The 20,476-nt window shown below is 46.0% G+C and overlaps 1 protein-coding gene across 1 annotated transcript in view; it reads right to left on the reverse strand.

Annotated features, from left to right (window-relative positions):
- ACVR2B (activin A receptor type 2B) overlaps positions 1 to 20,205 on the reverse strand; it is a 106,254-nt gene extending 86,049 nt beyond the window's left edge. Inside the window, exon 1 of the mRNA XM_063178544.1 lies at positions 19,778 to 20,205. Within this exon, the coding sequence (XP_063034614.1) occupies positions 19,778 to 19,829 (52 nt within the window). The 5' untranslated portion in view covers positions 19,830 to 20,205. The remainder of the gene's footprint in view (positions 1 to 19,777) is intronic.
- Between the last annotated feature and the right edge of the window lie 271 nt (positions 20,206 to 20,476).

The raw sequence follows: 20,476 nt of genomic DNA on the forward strand, positions 1-20,476 counted from the left end.
GGGATGTGCTGCCTGCTGATGGCACAATCCAAAATGTACATGAAAGCTGGATGGCAGGCTCAGAAACCCTCACCCTGGCACAAACTCCACAGAAAGTTGCCTCAAAGCCAATGCTGTTACACAAAGACCAAAAAAACCCAAGCAGAGCTGCAGTTGCAAAGTCCTACCCAGGCTTAAAAATACTAGACCCCATTGAAAAAATAAAAATATTAAAGTATGGAGAGGTGGTTTATTTTCTGTAACCTCTGCTGAATGTTTCCTAGGGGAGGGGCTGCTGGAGCACAGGCAGGATGCTCTGGTATCTCCTTCCTCCTGGAAGCACACTGCAAACTTGGCTCCTCCACAATGGAGGGCTAGAAAGGGAGCAAGAATCTATTGGTCCCACTTACAAGGGAACATGCAGCTCATCATCCATAAAGCCTCAGCAGATGGATCATTAGGGAGGTTTCTGTTTGACAGAATGGATGCACAAGTTTAAGTACACAGCAGCATCCCAACACGCTCCAAGTGAGGCACCAAACATGTCAAGGATCAAACAAACTTAAGAGACCCATGGAAAAATAAATCTTCACCACAGAGTGAAAACCCCCTCATTTTACATGACTGTAATTCAACCTGAACATTAATATGTTGTAAGGGTCTAAAGCAGCTCGGAAGCAGCCCAGCCACTTCCATTTCAAACCTCCTCTTTTCAAATAAGCAACATGTCAGGTGGCATCAGGTCAGCCTCAAATGGGATTTCTCTTCCCCTGCTCTGACTGCCAGCCACTTACCCAGCTTACCTGGAAGGACATGTGCTACAGATCAGCTGAGGTGAAGCCTGGAAGGACTCAGGTTATGTTATTTGCAGATGGAAGGTTTGCACACACACACAGGCACCTCCATGTTTTGCAGAAAATATTATTATTTTTTTGCTTGAAAAATATCTATGTCAGCCACTGCAACCACTTGAGGAGGAGAAGTTGCAATGTGCTCTGGAGAGGCAAGAACCAAGAAACCACTGCTGGGTTTTGGAGCAATATCCTTGTTACAGAAACTCTTCGCAACTGGGTTTTGTCTTTTCTTGGCCAAAGCAGGGGCAAGATTTCCAAAGTTTGTACTTTTACTGACAAATGTGGGGAATTAGTTCATCAGTCACTTCCAGAAATTCTGTCTCTTGCACCAAAATCTGATCTGCATCAGCCCCAGCATCCAGGCCTGGCTAAATGCCACCACAGCTCACAAGAGGGTTCAGCCTCATGCCTTTACAGAGAAGGAAAATTTAGGTAGCTACATCTCATAAAAAGATACCAGCCTGAAACTCTTACATAACTTTCAAGCTGCTTTTCCCCCTGTATTTCCAGGGGATTTCCAGGTCTGGTACCCACAAATGCCCCACTGCCCCTGCATGTTCTCAGCTACACATCTGACAAGAAACATCAACATCTCCAGGGGACATTTAAATGGGCATCAGTGCTGAGAATGCTCAGGAACACCTCCCTGTTACTTTATAATCACTGATTCACACCCCAGGGAACCTGCAGTGACCCCCTGGCATGTCCACACCCCAGTGTGTGCCCCCATCATAGTGCCTGAGTGTCCCTTGTCCAGCCCCAGGGGGTGAAAGCCAACATTTCAACAGGACGGGTTTGGCAGAGGGATAAACAGATGGGTACAAGATGTACACACCATAAAATAATAGAATAGAATAGTTTGAATAATAGAAGAATAGAATAGAATGGAATGGAATGGAATGGAATAGAATAGAATAGAATAGAATAGAATAGAATAGAATAGAATAGAATAGAATAGAATAGAATAGAATAGAATAGAATAGAATAGGTTTGGGTTGGAAAGGACCTCAAAAATCATGTAGTTCCAGCCTCCCCCTTCCCCTGAACCAGGTTGCTCTAAATCACATCCAGCCTGGCCTTGGACATTTCCAGGGGTGGGATCCATGGAGAACCACAGCTTCTCTGGGAAACCTGTGCCAGGGCCTCACCACCCTCACAGTGAAGAATTTGTTCCTAATATCTAACCTAAATTCCCCTTCTTTTAATTTAAAGCCAATGTCCAATCCCTCCATGCCCTCCCCACAAGTCCCTCTCCAGCTGCCCTCCAGCCCCTTGAGGTACCATAAGATCACACCAAAGTCTTCTCTTTTCCAGGCTGAACAATCCCAGCTCTCTCAGCCTTTCCCCATAGGAGAAGTGCTCCATCCTTACATGTTAAGTGCTCCATTTGTCAATGTTAAGTCATGTGATATCAAGATCCGGAGGCAGAAGAGGACAAACAAAAAAATAATGGAGGCACTGAGAGGCTGCCTTGTCTCTCTTCCTGCAAATCTTCCCGTTGCTCCACTCCTTCCTCTCTAAATCGTGTCAATGCTCCATGTTCCCCTTCCTTCTCCTCCCTGGGAACTGGACCCTCTGAAGCTCCAAAACTGTGATAACCCAAACAAAACCAACCAAACAAAAACACAAACAGAAACCAACACTTCCTCCCCCGCCAAATAAACCCCAACAAACAACAAAGCAAAGAAAAACATCCTTCACAGAACTATTCCTTTTATACCTTATCTTTTTAAGCAAACTTAGTACACCACCAAACCCAAGTATTATTTTAAACACTTTTTTTCTGGTGCTACATCAGCTCTGACAAGAGAAAGGAACTGCTGCTTTTCCTTTTCAGATCCATCTGTGGTAAATAAATAGCAGAAAGCCAGAAACAAGCTATGAGGGTTTTCTTGCTTTGTTTTGGTTTTGGGGCTTTTTTTTAAGTGCCATGGAAGAAGAAACACCTAAACAAAACCATTACATTCATGGTGCTGACCACAACATTTTAAGCCCATGAAACCTCAATAAATATTTTTACAATGAAGCCTGCAAGAAGAGATAATACATCAGACATTTATAGGACTTTTATTTCTCTATAAATGTATCATGAAAGTTGAAAACACTGAATTATTATTTCCATTCTAACTTTGAAAAAATTAGAGAAGAAAGGAAAAAAAGATGCCAGAATATTTTACTAAGAGGAGGCTTTTGTGAAAGACCTCTCTCAGGAGCTCCCATCAACTCATCCTTGCTGCTTCTTTGAAGCCACATCAACAACGATAATTTAATTTACAGTCCAGATAAAAGACATTTCCAAAAACACAAGGGGAGGGAGAAGGGGGTTAGTAGGGCATTCCCAGTTTAATTCAGTCCAGCTACCTGCTGCCTGTTTGGGATCTATCTCCTGACAGCTCATCCTCCACCAAGCAAGAGCTGCAGGAGATAACAGTGTCCCAGATACCCAGGGGATGGGGGAGGCAGGAGTGTCACACCAGAGGACTCTGCAATGTCTATAAATTGCAGCCAAAATGGATCTAATCACAGCAGGCACTGCAAAAAAAAAAAAAAAAATGTGACAAGTGTGATCCTGGTGGGAAGGGGAGATGAGCCTGGGACAGGGGATGCTCCAGCCAGAGGGATTGATTCAGATCCCCTCCAGGGAGACAAGGAAGGGGAACAGAAATAAGGAAAAAGCATTGTAAGCATGTAAGCATCCACCCACAAACATTTACTGAGGAGACAGATAAATAAAAAGCTTTTATCAGACATGATTTAAGGGAGAATGGACCAATTGCAAACTGTCACCAGAATTATCTCCCAATGGGAGAGCCAGAAGATCCCCAAATGGTTTGGGGTTGAAAGGAACATTACAGATCATCTCATCCCCAAATGGTTTGGGTTGAAAGGAACCTTATAGATCATCTCATCCCCAAATGGTTTGGGTTGAAAGGACCCTTGTAGATCATCCCATCCCCAAATGGTTTGGGTTGAAAGGAACCTTATAGATCATCTCATCCCCAAATGGTTTGGGTTGAAAGGACCCTTATAGATCATCTCATCCCCAAATGGTTTGGGTTGAAAGGAACCTTATAGATCATCCCATTCCAATCCCCTGCCATGGCTGGGACACCTCCCTGGTTGCTCCAAGCCCTGTCCAACCTGGCTTTGGACACTTCCAGGGATCCAGGAGCAGCCCCAGCTGCTCTGGGCAATGGAGAGGATTTCAGTCTCAGTGGGGAAAAGAGCAGGGACAGGTTTCTCCAGTTCCACGTTTCTCCAGTTCCAGGTAGGTTCCTCCAGCTGTGAGGAGCAACAGGCACTTGGGGAGGGGAAGGGAAGAGTTCATTGCAAACACAGAAGGATTGACAGGATCATCACAGCAGGATGATCTCTGCAGTGATGGAGAGAGGGTCCCTGCCCACAGCCCCCATCCCTCCTCTCCTCCACTGAACTGTGAAGATTCACTTCAGGACACCCTTCCCTACAGATAAAAATCTGTAAAGATATCTAACCTGTGCCAGAGTCTGGCTTTGCTGCCCAGCACTGCTGATGAGCTCAGCAGCAGTGTCCATAAAAATACCCTGGCAAAATCCCTGCACACACACAAGCAAAAAAATCCACCAGGCTCAGCTGCTTTTGTTCTGGTAAGCGAGGAAACAATTACTGAAGCTGGAACAGACAACTTCTTGTAAAGAGAAAAGAGAGGTGGAGAGGACACAAACAAAAAGCAAAATAATGAGAGAAGGAGGCAAGTTGCATGAGAAGTGATAAAAGAAAAAGGTCAATAAAGGCTCACAAACCAAGCTCATGTGTCATTTGCTGCTGGCCATGTTTCCCATTAGGAGAAACCTGCTGTAAACAGTGTTTCCCCCTGTAAACCCTGCATCTGAGCCCTGGGCAAACCAGGATGGACACAGGTGTGAAAAGGAGGTGACCAACATGAGGCAGGGACAAGTCCAACACCTTAAAAGAGGTAATGCCTGACCCTGCAGTGCCAAGAGAGCAGGGTGGTACCAAAAAACAACAAAAACACCCATTGTTTGAAGAAAGCAAGCAATGACAAGCAAACACTGCCTCTCTCCAGCTGACAAGAGCCAACCTGTCCCTGCAGATATGGTGGCATCAGCTCCTGCCCTGCTCTTCCTTCCCAGGATTTCTCACTACCCCATGAGGAGCTGGATTTTTGCTGCTACATCCCTCAGGGTCATTTAAAAGATGTAAAACATTGCTTTTCGTTTAAAGAAAAATATTTTCTACCCTCAAGGAACAGGAAGAAAAGAAATACAGAAAAGCACAAAAACATGATTAACGTGCATTCTTGCACCTGAAACCCCAGAAAACAAAAAACAACCTCATTATATTTGTTGCTGTCTGCTTTCAAGTCCCAATAACTAAAGCCAAGTCTGCAGGTTTTACTGGAGGGAGGGAGGGAGGGAGGGAACAGAACAATGAACTCATCACTTCTACCACGCTGGAAACAATCTGCTCCTCGGACCTGTCTGTCCAGCGTGGTGATGGAAGGGGGTGAGCAGCAGTATTTCACACTCCCAGACCCATGGTCTACATCCATAATCAGCTCTCCAGCACCTCCACACGCTCCAGGAGAAGATCCAAGCAGATTTATGGGAGGCTGATTCTGGATTACTAGTCCCCAAGGAAATTTTCCTCCCAACACCCACAAGTCAGAGGTTGATTTATACCCAACCTATAATAGACTGTATTCCTCAGAGACAACTCCTTGTCTTCAACCCCTCTGCCATTGCTGAAATGGGAGATTTGGCTTGGTTTAACAGTTGTGGAGTTTATAAATACCAAGAGCAGCACTCAATTTAGGCTGGAGATAGTTAAACTGCCTTAGACCAACAGGATGCCACGCAGCAAGGAGCAGCAATGAGATGATGGCACATTCATAACCTAAAGTTTTCATTAAAATCTGGCAGCCTGAGGAAGCTCACCCCTCCAGAGCAGAACCATTCAGTTCTCCTCATTACCCAAAGAGCAAATCTTTGCACCAACCAGGGAGTGCAGGGCAGAGCTCCTGAAGAGCACAGGGATCCATTAGGCAGCAACTGGGAAATTACCAGCCAGGGGGTTGTAAATGAGGTGGTGCACAGCCCATTCCTGATTCCACCTCAGCATGCATCACACAGCGAGCAGGGAGCCCCTGAAGCAGATTCAGGGGAAAATAGGGCTCCTGAATAGAAGCTGCTAGATACCAAAGTCCCTGGATAGAGCTTTCTCCATCTGCCAGCACAACACAGTCTCTTTCCCAGTTTTTGCTTGTTTTTAAAGGTGTAATTTGTTATCTGAGCAGTGCCATGGACTGACTGCAAAACTACTCAGTGTTTGTCACATCATCCTTCCAAACAGAGGGGATGGAAGCCACCAAATTCTGGAGTCTCCAAAACCTTGAGAAGGAAGCTCTGCTGAAGCACAGATCTCACTACAATAGCTGACCAAAGTCAGATCCAACTGCAAGTAACAGGACTCCTGAATAGACGTTGCTAGATACCAAAATCCTTGGATAGAGCTAACAGCACAACACAGTCTCTTTTCCAGTTTTTGCTTGGTTTTTAAAGGTGTAATTTTTTATCTGAGCAGAGCCACAGCACAAACACGGACTGACTGCAAAACTACTCAGTGTTTGTCACATCCTTCCAAACAGAGGGCATGGAAGCCTCCAAATTCTAGACTCAAAACCTTGAGAAGGAAGCTCTGCTGAAGCACAGATCTCACTACAATAGCTGGCCAAAGTCAGATCTGACTGCCAGTAACTGGGAAAGATCCATTTATCTATCCAACTAGAAAAATATCTGCTGGTTAAAGAAACAGCAGTCAAACAAAGAAATGGCAAGCGTTGGCTATGTTTTACAATGCACAAGTCAGAGCCACAAAAATACGTTCCTGGGAGTGCCAACATCCCAATGAAAACAAATCCCAGAACACAAAAAAAGGGATAAAAGCACAATACAAACCTCTTTCTTTCCCCTACAATTCTGCCCCGTGATCGTGTGCCACAGAAACAAATCTGGCTTGGGTAGGAGGCTTTTTTCCCACCAAAAAAACAATTAAAACCCTTTTGTTTGTGTTTAAAGCAAAAGCAATGCCAACCACTAATAAATTTTGGTTTTGTGGAGTTTTATGGTTTTTTTTTTTTATTGTTTAGGAGCACAAGCCAAACTGAGTGGTTGCTGTTTCCAGAATGTCTCCTCACACGTCTCAATGCAAGATGAGGAGGTTGAACATCCTGCTCTCATAACCCTTGTCACAATCAGAAGCTTTCAGGGAAAGAAACACTCCAAAAAAGAGGAAAACCGGCAACTTTTCATTTTTCAGACCCTTTTCCTTCATGGGGTTCACGGAGCAGGAAAAGAAAGGGAAGCCATAACAGGAATGCAGAAAGAGTTGTGTACATTTAAGAAAAGAAAGCACCAAGATTGATTAGAGTGTTCCTCTGCTTTAATAAAGAGCCTAATGATGTCCAAATTATAGCAAAGCTCAATTGTGTAACCAAGGAGCCAAGATTTCATCCTTGATAAGGACATGGGTTTCTGTCTCGCAGGAGAAGCCTGCAGTTCTCTAACAAAGATGACCTTTTATATTGTACCCTTCAAGGCCGCAATTAGCTGGAGAAATACTGGACTAACTTGGCAACATGAGTTTTTATACACTGTGCTAATTTTTAGCAGAAACTTGCCAAGACCATTACCATCATCTAACAAGACCAAAAAAAAATATAAATATCAACCCCACTGCTCTCCAGATCCAAATTACTTTCCACAATTCAATGCAGTTTTAATTAAGGTGATTAAATTACAGTAAAAAATGATTAAGATGATATCCCACAGCAAACCTCTAAAGGTATAACACCTTAATCCAGAAAAACCTGGCATGCACATACTCGTGATAAAGTATTCATGAAAAGCTGGAATTTTACACATGAACCAATTCTACATCACTCAAACAATACCTTGGGAGATATTTGTCACAAGTAAAAAAACAGTGACATCCATCAACAGAGCACAGGTTTTTCTGAGACTACACAGAAAGAAATCTACACAGGAAAAAAATTGAAAAGGCTACAATTACTTTGACAATGTTTCTACAGCTCAGAGGAATTTGGGGGTTGAAATAAGTGGTTTCCTTCTCCTTCACAGGGCTCCCAAAATCAATTTTTTATATAATTCTTTTTTTTTTTATCAGAAGTCAGATAAGATAAGAAGTGCATGTGAAATCAGGTCACTGCAATAATCATGCACATGGTACATTTCCACTATTGCCTATTAACTACGAGGTTTAAATGAATGAAGCAAAGTCTCAGATCCATATTTCACCAGTAGAAATTATTAATATAAACATAGCACAGCTCTGGCTTTAGCCTTACCATCCAACTGGGCCTATTCTCTTTTGGAGAGGGGTAAATGGTATTAAACGAACAGACAGGGTTCAAAAGGTTCATGGAGGCATGGATTCCATTAAAACCTGGGAAAGGATCCTGTGATGGGAGCCCTGGACATCAGGGAGCTGCTTGTGGTGCTTCAGCACTGGGTAAATTCTAACCTGTGATCTTCAAGGAATGGTAGCTTCAGCATGCCTCTTAAAAATGCTGTGATGAAAAGAAGTGAAAACCAGTAATTTCCAGGTGCAATCTTCTGGAAACCCTCCACGGGGGCAGTGACAGAAGATGGTGGGAGAGTTCTGCGAAGAGGAGGCTGCAACCCCAAATTGTGTTAAATTTGTGGCTGAATACACAAGAAGGTACCAGGTAAGGAAATTTACCTCACTCTGCCACAAGGACTGACCCATACCAAGGGGCTCTGCAGGGTTAACTGCATCAGAATAAAGCCACAAGAAATAGATCCATTCCCAAAATGCAGGTCCATTCCCAAAATGCGGATCCATTCCCAAAATGCAGGTCCATTCCCAAAGCGCAGATCCATTCCCAAAGCACAGATCCATTCCCAAAATGTAGATCCATTCCCAAAATGTAGATTCATTCCCAAAGCGCAGATCCATTCCCAAAGCACAGATCCATTCCCAAAATGCAGATCCATTCCCAAAATGCAGATCCATTCCCAAAATGCAGATCCATTCCCAAAGTGTGGATCCATTCCCAAAGTGTGGATCCATTCCCAAAGTGCTGCTACACTTTGCATCTGAGACTTCTTTGTGTCTCTTCTCTCAGTCAAGAGACCTCCTAGCTCTCAAGATGGGCAGGGGAGTGGAAATCAGTAAAAAGTAAAAGGAAAGAGGAAAAGAAATCTGCATGTTGCATTGAGTGGCCATACTAGGGAGCTGCTAACACCTGAATCACATGTTCAGGACACAAATGTCACAAAGAACAAGTGCAATAGAGAAGCTTAATGATTTTATTTCTTTTCATTTTGGTTTGTTTAATTAATACAGCTCTGAATGGCCCAGTCACCAGACAGCTGTAACAGATCTGATGAGGGCTGAGCCCCAGCCCAGGTGAGAGGTTTAACTTTATATTTTGCTGAATTAGACGAAGAAAAGTATAAATTGAAAAAAGATAAAATCCCAACATAAATCCTCCACCAAGGCTGCTATGAAATAACTCTTTTGTTTAATTATTATGAGTCGGATAGGCAAACACTGGATCCCGATGGACAGAGAGCAGCTGTTCCTATAACAGAAAGACATTCATCTCCCCTCCTCGGGACCCTGAAATCCTATCAACAATGCCTGGAAAATGACTCTCAGCTCCCCCCTCTCCCACTTTTTTTGCCTTTCATATCCAGGCCTATTTTTAGCCAACTTTATTTTGTTGCGCCACACTCCAAAGCTGTGCATGTTAGCTCATTCCAAAATAATTTCCATGTACAAAAAGCTTTGGGGATGTCATTGGAGGAGCTCTGGGTGCAGGAGAAGGGCACGTCCCTCGCCCAGGGTCTCTTCTTTCACCAGGGATTCATTGAGAAGGAGTCCACAGACACAGTTACCCAGACAGATACACTTGCATCTCATTTACCTCTGAGGCTCACAGTTACCTTGGAGGGTTTCTTTTTAGCTGCTACATAATAAGCAGTCGATCCCTACACGATTGCACGGGAAAGGAAATTCTATTACCAATTAAGAAAAGGAAAAAAAAAATTTCTGGTGTTTGCTTTTAGCAACACTAACTCTGTCCCATTAGATGACAGCAGAAGCCATGTATCTAGAGGAAACTTTCTACAGCAATAAAAATTAGCTGTTAAAGACTTCCACAGTTATCTAAGGCACAATATAAATGTTAAAATACATAAAATACCCTCCAGGAACGGGCACATGCAGCCAATCTGCAGCAAATGTGAACAGGCAGAGTGTCAGGGCATCAGAGACAGCAGCCCTGGGGACAGCACATTCAGTGTCTGGGTGCTTTTTCCTTTCCTTTCCTTTTTTTTTTTTTTTTTTTTTTTCTTTTTAGCATCCAGCAAAATCCAGGCTGAACGGGCTTTGTGCCACCAAGCTGCACCCAGGAGAGGGAACACCCAGGGACAGCAAGTGTGCTCATCAGAAGGCTCCATCGGGCATTGCTGGTCCTTATCACAGAGCCAAAGAAGGCTGGAAATTGGGACTGGAGGGACACTGCGTTGTTTCAAACACTGTAAAAGGTGATTAAAACCTACACGGGAATTTCTTGTTATTACTGAGCCCTTCCACAGGGCCCAGATTCATGGTTTCACTTTACAAAGATGCTCCAGGAGCTTGAGGAAGATCCTACGGCAGTAAAATAACAGCGATGAGATCAAAATGCTAATTTCCATGAGTTTTGAGTTGTTGGAGGGATTCTTTGGCTTTTTCTGAGTTTGCTGTTTTGAGGGGGGAGGAAGTTATGATTTATGTTTTGGTTTTGGTTTTTTTTAAACATTTTTCTTTGAAATATTTCAAAGGAAGCCCAGGAGCAGCGATGAGACAGCTCAGTGGCGGGGCACACCCCATGGCAGCATCCCCACCTGAGCTTCCATTCAGAGATGGTGCTGCCATGACTCCAGAACCCTCACCAGACCCAGGCACTCAATTCCACATCTCTGGCAGCAACCAGAGCCAGCATCCCAAGAAGGCAGCACCAAGCATCAAAAAGCACCATCCCATCCTGCTTCAGGCTGTGCTCACATAAAAAGGAATTTCATAGCAGGGAACTGTTCCAGGTGTGTCAGCACCAGTGCCTATTGCCCACCACAAAAATCTCACTTTTCTGTCGAGTGTTTTCCAGCACAACTGTAATAGGTATTTGGAAAAATGCCTTGCCCCAGGTGTAAGAATGAGCTTTAACAGAAGCTTTCCTATAAAACTAAAAGTGCCTGATAAGCTGTGGGTGCATGAGAAAGCAAAGGATTATGAGTTCAAACTTTTGTTCACCCAAGAGCTGCCCAATGGCTGCTGCTGGGCTGTAACTGGATACTCTCACCACAGAAACCCAAGGACAACTGAATTTCTCAGCCTGCAAATATACAGGGGAATTTGCATTCTTAACCCATTAATTACCCTCAGGAACTAAAGTGGCCAGAAAAATCCCACTGTTCCCCATACTGAGGAGAAATAAAACCCCAAAACCTAAAGGTTTGGAGAAAGAAGAGAGCTGGGAGCCTGGAGGTCACATTGCCATGGCTCTGTTGTCCCAAGAATGAGGACAAGGCTACTGTCGCAGACATCTTTTCTGAAAAATCCTTTCCTTAGGATTTTTCCTCCTGAGAAGCTGAGAGACCTCAGGAACAAAATGTAAACAATGGTTATGTGCTGCTGTGGAATGCAACAGGTGCATCTGTGATTGGTCTCATGTGGTTGTTTCTAATTAATGGCCAATCACAGTCAGCTGGCTCGGACAGAGAGTCCGAGCCACAAACCTTTGTTATTCATTCTTTGCTATTCTATTCTTAGCCGGCCTTCTGATGAAATCCTTTCTTCTATTCTTTTAGTATAGTTTTAATGTAATATATATCATAAAATAATAAATCAGCCTTCTGAAACGCCGAGTCAGATGCTCGTCTCTTCCCCAAACCAAGAACCCCAGTGAACACCATCACAGGCCACCACCAGGATCACCACCAATCTGCACTTTGCTGGGCAGCTGCATCCCAAGCCAACTGCAGTTTCTCTCTGCTTAGCAAGGGACTCCTGGAAATCCATGTGGCAGTGCCCAGGTCTGAAGCAAAGCCAGTGCCTTCCCACATTTGAGTGCCTACAAAACTCACTGGCTCTCGCAGAAGCAGTGCCACAGCCTCCTCAAAACTTTCTTATTGCAAAGCTCAGCTTGCTGCCTCAGAGAAAGGCCTGGACATCAACTGTGCAAAGCTCAAATCCCCTCTTTTCCCAGAAGAAGAAAGTGTCAGTAGCAAACAGAGCAACTGGAGGGGGGAGTTTGCAGACAGCTCAGCCAAACTGCAGCAACAGCCAGCAGCCCTCAGAAGCAATCCAGAGACTGCAAAACATAAGAAAAGCACTAAAAGGGCTTAAAAACCCTGCAATATTCTCATTTTCTGAAGTACTTCTTAAAAGTCACAAAAAGGAGACGAGTTTTGATTGAACATTTCTTCACTTCAGGCCCATGGCTGCATTCCTCCCTCCCCAGGAATTCAAAGCAGTCAGCAGAGGTAAATTATGTATAAGCAAAATATTCCTAAAAGCCAAATTTTAGAGGTTGCACCCATTACGCGAGGCATTTTTAAATAGCTAAATGTCGAAGAAAAGAACAGTTAGCGACCTAGATTGACCATTTGATAGATCAGGCACAAATGGAGCTAACTTTATCCCTCTCATCCACTCAAAGGCTTAGCATCTCACACCTTAGAGAAATAAATTAGGAAGAAGCATTGCATTAGCACTACTGGCACTACACAGAAAATTTCAAGTTCTGCTACCACTAAGAAAACAAGTTCTATAATGGGAAAAAGCTTTAAATAACAAAAATAAATAATTAAAGAAAAAAAAAAAAAAAAAAAACAAAACTGCAGAAGCAGTCACAGCACCTAAGACCCTACAGTGTCAGCTACTATGAAATTTTTAAAATGACAGCCTTTGCTGCTGTGGTTTGGGACTCGTTCAGCACAGGTCTGGGATTTGGGGTTGGTCCAGAAAGTGCCAGACACACACTCATTTCCCCCAGGTTTTGTTTATTTCTCTATAAAACTGACAGCAATACATTCCATTTCCAGCTTTACTGGAGGAGGATTAACTCACCCCCTCTGCTCCCAGGAGCACCTTTTTCCTCTCCCTTTGTCACACAAAAGTACTTATTAGACAGGAGAAGTCCAGTTCAAAAATCCACATCTAAATTTGCCTGAGTATCCACTTCAGTGAAAATTAATGGAGCTGAGATTGTAAAGCACTGCATCTTTTCATGTGCTTTATTCTCTTTATTTAAAGAGAAGGCATTCATACACTATACATTACTATGAGACTCAGACAGGAGAAAAAAACCCCAAATTGATACTTATGGTTTAATAAAATTACCAGAACATTCTATTTTTCCCAGCAAATTTAATTCCAGGTGGACAAAAAAGGATAATGAGGTGGTCAGAGCACCAGCCATGGACCCCAGAGGATGGGGAGCAATTTCCTTGCCCTTGACTTCAAGATCTCAGAGAAGTCACTCCCACCAAGAAATAACTGGTCAATTTTTATGTTCCCAGATTAAACACCCAGAGATACAAGTTTCACTTCCAGAAAACACTTTCAAAGCTTTATTTCAGCTCCTTAATACACCCCAAACCCATCATGAAGGCAAAATTGGTGCTCCAGGCCCGGGGTGGCTCCTGCTCTGCAGCCAGGGCTGTGCCATCCCCTGAGCAGAGCTCCCCCAAAGCCCGAAACTGAATCTGAGCTGAAACACACACCAAGGTGGAAATCGTGGAATTATTGATGAGAAACTCATCACTCACACGGGGCATTCACATCCTCCTCCAGCCAGGCACATCAGGCTGCTCCTCCCTCTGTGCTTCTCTTTGCACACCTGTATGAGCCAGTCCCTGCTCGCAGGCAGCCCAGCCTGAGAGAAAAGGATCCTTCCAAGACTGAAAATGCACAAACCGCCTCCAGCACAGCCATCAGAAGAAAAGAAATTTTTAAAAAATCACATAAAATGGACAGAGCATGCTCAGGTTCAAGCCAAATTTTACCCCAGACAGAAACATTTCTTCATGCAGATTATTCTTTCAGTACGGGTACAAAATATTGGGTGTGACCTTGGCTGAGCCACTTGGTGATGCAGCAGGGAGAGGTTGCAGACAGAATTTTCTCTCTCTTGGCCCCTCTGCTCAAGGATTTTGGGGCAGGGACCGTCTCTCTACACTTTGCAAAAAGAGGAGCTGTATTTTTCTAAGGCACCTAGACACCAGCAACAGATTTTTTTTCTTAAGTAGCACGATGGACCAATGCCACATGCAATAACCAAACCAGAGAAAAAGATTCAAATACTGGCAAAACAAGAGGCACTTGTGTGCTGGAGGGAAGCATATTATTATTTTACAGTGTACACTGACAATTGCTGCTCTTTAAGTTCGAATTGAAGCTATACCATGGTAAAGGAGGAAGATGACAGAGAGAAAAGAACATGAAACTGGTGAAAAAGACCAACAGTTATATTCAAATCTAAGCATAAAATGTGCTGGGTCTGCAGAATACACAGGCAGAAGGTTTCAGAATGTTTCATTTTTAATTTACTTCTTTGCCCCTCTGACTTCAGTGGCTCTAAGAAACCTTACAAAGAAGGCTGGGGGGAAGTGATGTATATTTTTCTAATATACCTTAAAGGAACAAATGACTAATGACATACAAAATCATTTCAGAATGAAGTAATAATGAAGAGAAGAGATTAGACATTAGCTGATCCTCAATGGTTAATGGAGGGGAAAGGGAAGGGGAAGAGTAGAGCTTATACTGGTGAATGCTTCGGCCACAAACACCTCTCTTAAACACATCCAATTTCACTGATGTGAAAATCTCCACATGAAGGAACAGGCGAAAAAGAGCTTAAGTGGGAACAGGGTGCAGAATGCCAAGTGCTACACTGAATAATTCAGATCCAGGCAGTGCTATTGGCCAGGCAGGAAAATCACACTCCCCTGCTAGCTTTAAAATCAAAGGCCAAGGAGGGATAAAAGAGAAAGACAACACCTCTTTAAAGCAGAGATTACACTCCGTGGTTCCCATTTCCCGAGTTCCCACAAGGTTTTGTTGCGGGGAGAGCGCTGGAGCGCGGGTGCTGTGGGGGTGCCAAGGCACAGCATCCCAGTGCCCACCCCAGTGCCCACCCCAGGACCTGGGAAACTCACCCACCTGCCTCGGTGACACTGCTCCTCCTGCCCATTTAGCAAGAAAATGCCAATTCTGCAGCAGGCACTGACCAACCCTGAGTGCCCGAGCTGCCTCCATGAGACTTCCCCAGCGCACAAGCACTTCTCCGGTTGCCCAGGGGCACAACCCCATCAGGGCTTTCATTTGGGTCATTTAGATCACTGCTCAGCTCTAGAAGGTTCCTACACCCTTCCCAAATTTCAGCCACCCTTCTCCAGTGCCAGCAGACAGGGCTGGACACATGGATTTCCAAGGAGACATTCAGAGCATCAGTGTCCTGCCCTGCCTGTGTCCTGCAGAGCTTGGAGCAAGGGGTGAGCAAGACATTTCCACAACTTTTAGACCACTGTCCTGATTGTGTTTGATAGAAAGGTCATTTCTGTTTACATTTCATGGGGCTTGAAAGGTGCTGCGCTCTTGAAATCCCATTTAATTCTGACTATCCTAGTGCAGCATCACAAAGTCAAGTACTTTAACACCAAATTTTAGAAATGTTTCTAAGAGCAGGTCCTGGAACATGACAGCCAAAACCCCTTCTGCTACAAGGCCCCAAAAATGGAGTAACTTTGACTTCTAGTTATTTTATTTTAAAGGTGGCATGGCTTTCTAGGAACAGGCAACTTTGCCTCTGGGCACAGCACACAAACACAGCCCTGAGAGGTGCCCAGCCGCAAAAAATCTCTGCCATCCACCTCCTTCACCCTTGATAAATAAAGATTAGCATCCCTTGGTTCCTTTTACACCTGCAGGAGGACCCACACCGTGGAGAGCACAGCAGTGGGATTCCTGGGCTGGTCCCATCATCCCATCACCAACATTTTAAAGATGATCTCCTCCATCCCAACCTGGAGACAGGGAGCCCTCCTAGGCTGATCTGCAAAGCAAGGAGTGTGTGCATGGGGAAGGGGGAGAATGGTGGGAGGGAGAGAGGAGGACAAAAACAACAACAGAACAGAAAAGAAAAAAAAAAAAAGGGGGAGTGGGGGGGGGGGGGGGAGAAAAACCAGTGAGGTTGGCCTGCTTCTTTCTTCCCTACCATCTATTCAGTGCCAGCAGGGGAGGTCCACAACTGTTGCGTCACGGGGAGCACAAAAAAGCCTGACAGGCGTGTTTTAGCTGATGGAGAGCAGAGTGGACAGGAGGCTGCTGACAGCTCCAGCTCCGCCGGGCACTGCGAGCCCTCGGCTTTGATCGGCTGCTCCTTCCCATCCCTGCTCCTTCCCATCGCATCCAGCCCGCACGGGCTGCTCAAAGGCACCGGCAAAGGCAGAAATTCCAGCCTGTAAATACTTTAATCAACTCCCCACCTCGGTTAGACCCTCACTCCGGTGCAGGGATCCAGGGTTTTTAATGCAGCAGCCGAAGGGAGGATGCAGGAGATGCTTTGAAACGGAGAGGGGGGAGCTAAACCACAGGTTGTGCAGGACCTGGAGAGGTGTTTATAAATAATGTCACTAAAAATAATGCACTGATCGCTGGCATCTCTAACACAGGATTTTCTTCTCCACAGAACTCTGACAGTGGCTATGTCGGTGGTGTAATTATCTAGATTTGATAGCGGATTAAAAAAATATATATCCGAAACACCTGTTCAAGAGTTTTGTGTTTTTAAAGGCCATTGCCATTAACCTTGGGCCACGCACTTCATTGTGTTTAATTAGCAAGCTAATGAAGCCAGTTTTATTCCCTTTCTCAAGCACAAGAGGATAAATACAAGACAGTGAAAGAGGACACCAGATCCATTCGCAGCACAGTTCATTGCTGCATGGCATTACTTAAACTTGCACCGAAATAAAAGTAATGTAATGGCTTGGAAAACATGTTAGCAATGCATTCCGCAAGACAAATCCTTTTACACCTTCTGTAGTTTCTCAAGCTCATCGATTAAAACATGATTTCTGAACATTTGGGCTGCAGAGAATTTGCAAACAAAGGGCTAAAAATCAACATAATGTTTTCCTCAACGAATCCTCAATATTCCAAAAAACTGAGCGTGACAGATTTATTTTTTTTTTAAAGAACAGCAGCCCGTGCTTGCTTTGTTACATCCAGCCAAGGTAGAGATGAGAAGCATCAACAATGGAGGTTAAGTGATTTTCGAAAAGCCCACCACTTTCACAGAGCCCTAACATGTACACACACAAAAGGCAGACTTTGAGCAAAGCCCAGTGCTCTGAATCCCAGCAACACATTCCAACTTCGGGTATCTCAGCTTGTTTTCCTTCTTTTTTTTTTTTTTTTGACTCAACAGCTTTAGGAAAAACTGGACAATAAAGATCACGTTGATAAATACTCATAAATATCACAAGAAAGGCAGAAAGGCTTTAAAAGAGAGGGAGGGATTTACAGAATGGTTCTAATGCACTGATTTAGTGATTCAAAAGGACCTTTCCATATAAACAGAATTATATTCGTTTTCTGGGGTTTCTTTATTGTATTTCCAGGGGGGGTGAGGAAAAATTCAGCATAGGTATGCCCTGTCAGATTATCTTTTTCATATCATGATACATTTAAGAAGCTTTCAGGGTGTTGTTTTTTATTAGAGCAATTGCTTTTCTCCCCTCCAACTTAGATTCCAGCCGCTCTGTGCACACAGACACAGGACCAGGTTAAATACCAAAACCAAACCAAACAAAAACCCAACGCCATACCCAAAACCAAAACCAAAAACAACAAAAATAATCCGGAAGCCATCTCTTTTATTGAATCACCCAAGATAAAAGGATTCCAAGATATATGGAAAGAAATTGACCATAAATCTCCTTTATGCACATAATAGAATTTTCCAGCCAGGAGAGCTGTTGTGATGATAGCAACGCCGAGCACCAGGAATGCTGCTGGCACACACACAGCCCCCCCCCCCCCCGCTCCCTCCTTCCAAAATACCTGCTCTGCTCAGCGCTGCTATGTAAATACAAACCCGCACATCCCCCTTCCCAACACATGCAAACAAAGCTGCGTACAAGTGTCCTGGCCATCAGATAAAAAAATCCCGAGCTGCCTTTGCTCGCTAAGAAATTAATTTTTTTAAAATTTTTTTATAGTCCGCTCCTTTTTTTTTTTTTTTTTTTTTTTTTTTTTATATATATTGCCGCTCGCTCTCACTTTTGGTGCGACTTAAAAAAAAAAAAATAAGGAAGCTGTGGCACGGCGGGTAATGGCAGAGGCAGGCGGTGGCAGCGCATATTTAATGGGCACTCGGAACAAAGGAAGCCCGGCTGCAGGAGCGCCCCGGGGCCGGCTCCGCGCCCGCTCCCCCCGCGGCCCCGCCGGGCAGCGCCTTCCCCGGGCCGGGGGATCCGCACCGGGACCCGCACCGGGACCCGCACCGGGACCCGCGGGGAAACCCCCCGGGCCCCCACCCGCGCCACGGCGATGCCAAAGCGCCGGGAACTCCGCGGCTGCCCACCGCGGGGCTGCAGCATCGCTGCCTCCCGCACCCTGAGCCCCCCGGCCCCGGCCCTGACCCTCCGCGCCCCCCCAGCCCCGGCCGGGGACGGAAGGGATGTAACGAGGCACAGCCCAGAGCCGGGCGGGGGGCTCAGCCCCGGGGGGGTCCTGGTGACCAGGCAAGAAGGGGGGAGGCAAAATTGCTGCCGCACGGCTTTCTCCTAAGGAAAACGCGGCGGTAATGAAAAAAAAAAAAAAATAAGGGAAATATAACAATAACATAAAGAATAATTAGAACAAGAAGGGCAAGTGGGGAGTGCGGGGATTTCCAGCGTGCCCGCGTGTTCAGGTGCTCGGGGGCAGCACAGCGGGGCTGAGCGCTCCCGCCGCCCCATGGAGAGCCCGGCCCGCGTCCCCTCCAACTCCCCCGGCCGCGCTCGGGCTCTGGGCGAACTTCCACCCGCGTCCCCTGGCACGACGCGCGCCCCGCGGGATGGAGATGATGAAGTTTGTAGCCCATGTCCGTAAAATAAACGGGATGATTATTACAAAATAAACACCCTCCTCCGCCCGCAGAGCCTCCTCCGGAGGGATGCTCCCCAGGCACCCCCCGCCGCACACACCCCCTTTTCCCCAACTTTCCTCCCGCTCCCCACGGAGCAGCCAGCCCCCACAGGTTCCTTCCCTGCTAACCCTATGGGACCGCAGCGCCCCGAGGTGGAAAAGGGGAACCGGGGGGGTCCCTTTGGGATGGAGGGGGGTCCCCCACACCCTCCCCGAGTTACACAAGCGCAGCCCGGCAGGAGCGGAGCGCACACATGGCCACTACCTGAGAGAGCCCGCAGCATTCCGGAGCGAGCCCGGGTCTCCTCCCGCTGCTCCCAACTTGTGCCCCCCTCCCGCATCATCCTCGGCTTGTCCCCCACGCCCCCGTCCCAGGAGTGAATGCCCATTTTTGCAAAGTTTCCTCGAGATCGCGCCGTGTTTACATTGCCATGAATTCCCACAGGCTGCCTGGAGGGAACAAAAAGCAGCACGGGAAGGCTCGTCCTGCGAGCAGGGAGAAAACGGAGAGGGAGGGAGTGAAAATAAAAAGGAAAAAAAAATTAATAATAACAACAATAAAGGAAATGAAGGCGATGCAGGAGTGGGGGGATTCCCCAGCTCGGGTGCTGTGCTTCGGAGGGTGGCTGCAAAGAACCGCACGGCCCATTCAATTCTGCATTTGGGGACGCGACCGAGAGCCCGAGCGGGAGGTAAACACGCCGAGAGGCTCTTACCTGCACAGAAAGTTCCCCAGAGCACGGCGAAAGTCAGCCACGAAGCAAACATAGTCCTTTACTTTTTTTTTTTTTTTTTCCTCCTCGCGTGCACCTCTACCCCAAGGGAAACAAAAATAAAAATAAAAAAGATCGAGCGCGTGAAAAGAGAGGGGGGAGAGAAGCGCGGCTCTGCCTTCCCTCTCGCTCTCAAAAAGAAAAAAAGAAGAAAAAAAAATCTTGGGGGTAGGGGGTGGGAAAAAAAAAAAAAGAAAAATAAAAAAAAAACAACAACAAGAAAATCGGATTTAATTCCTCCGCAGTTGCAAAATTTATCCAGTGGAGACGAACAGACCCGGACGGTTCGACCTGCTCCTGCCCGGCCCCACCGTTCGCTCCCAGCTTTCCAAGAGTTTCTTTCCCTGGGCTTTTGTGCTGGGAGCGCGGCGTGCACCACACACCGACTCCCCCTCCTCCTCCTCCCCTTCCCCCTCCTCCTCCTCCTCCTCCTCCTCCTCCTCCTCCCAACCCAGCCCCTCCGGCTCCCCCAGCAGCGCGGGGCGAGCGCGCACACGCCCCCCCCCCTTCCCGCGCAGTTCCCGCGCAGTTCCCGCGCAGCCGCGCGCGGGTTGCGCGCTCCCCCCGTTCCCCCGCGCACACGCGCGCATCCCCCCCCCCCCCCCCTTCTTCCTCCTCCTCCTCCTCCCCGCGCAACCCACG

This window comes from Melospiza melodia, chromosome 1 (assembly GCF_035770615.1).
Source record: "Melospiza melodia melodia isolate bMelMel2 chromosome 1, bMelMel2.pri, whole genome shotgun sequence".
Taxonomy (NCBI): domain Eukaryota; kingdom Metazoa; phylum Chordata; class Aves; order Passeriformes; family Passerellidae; genus Melospiza; species Melospiza melodia.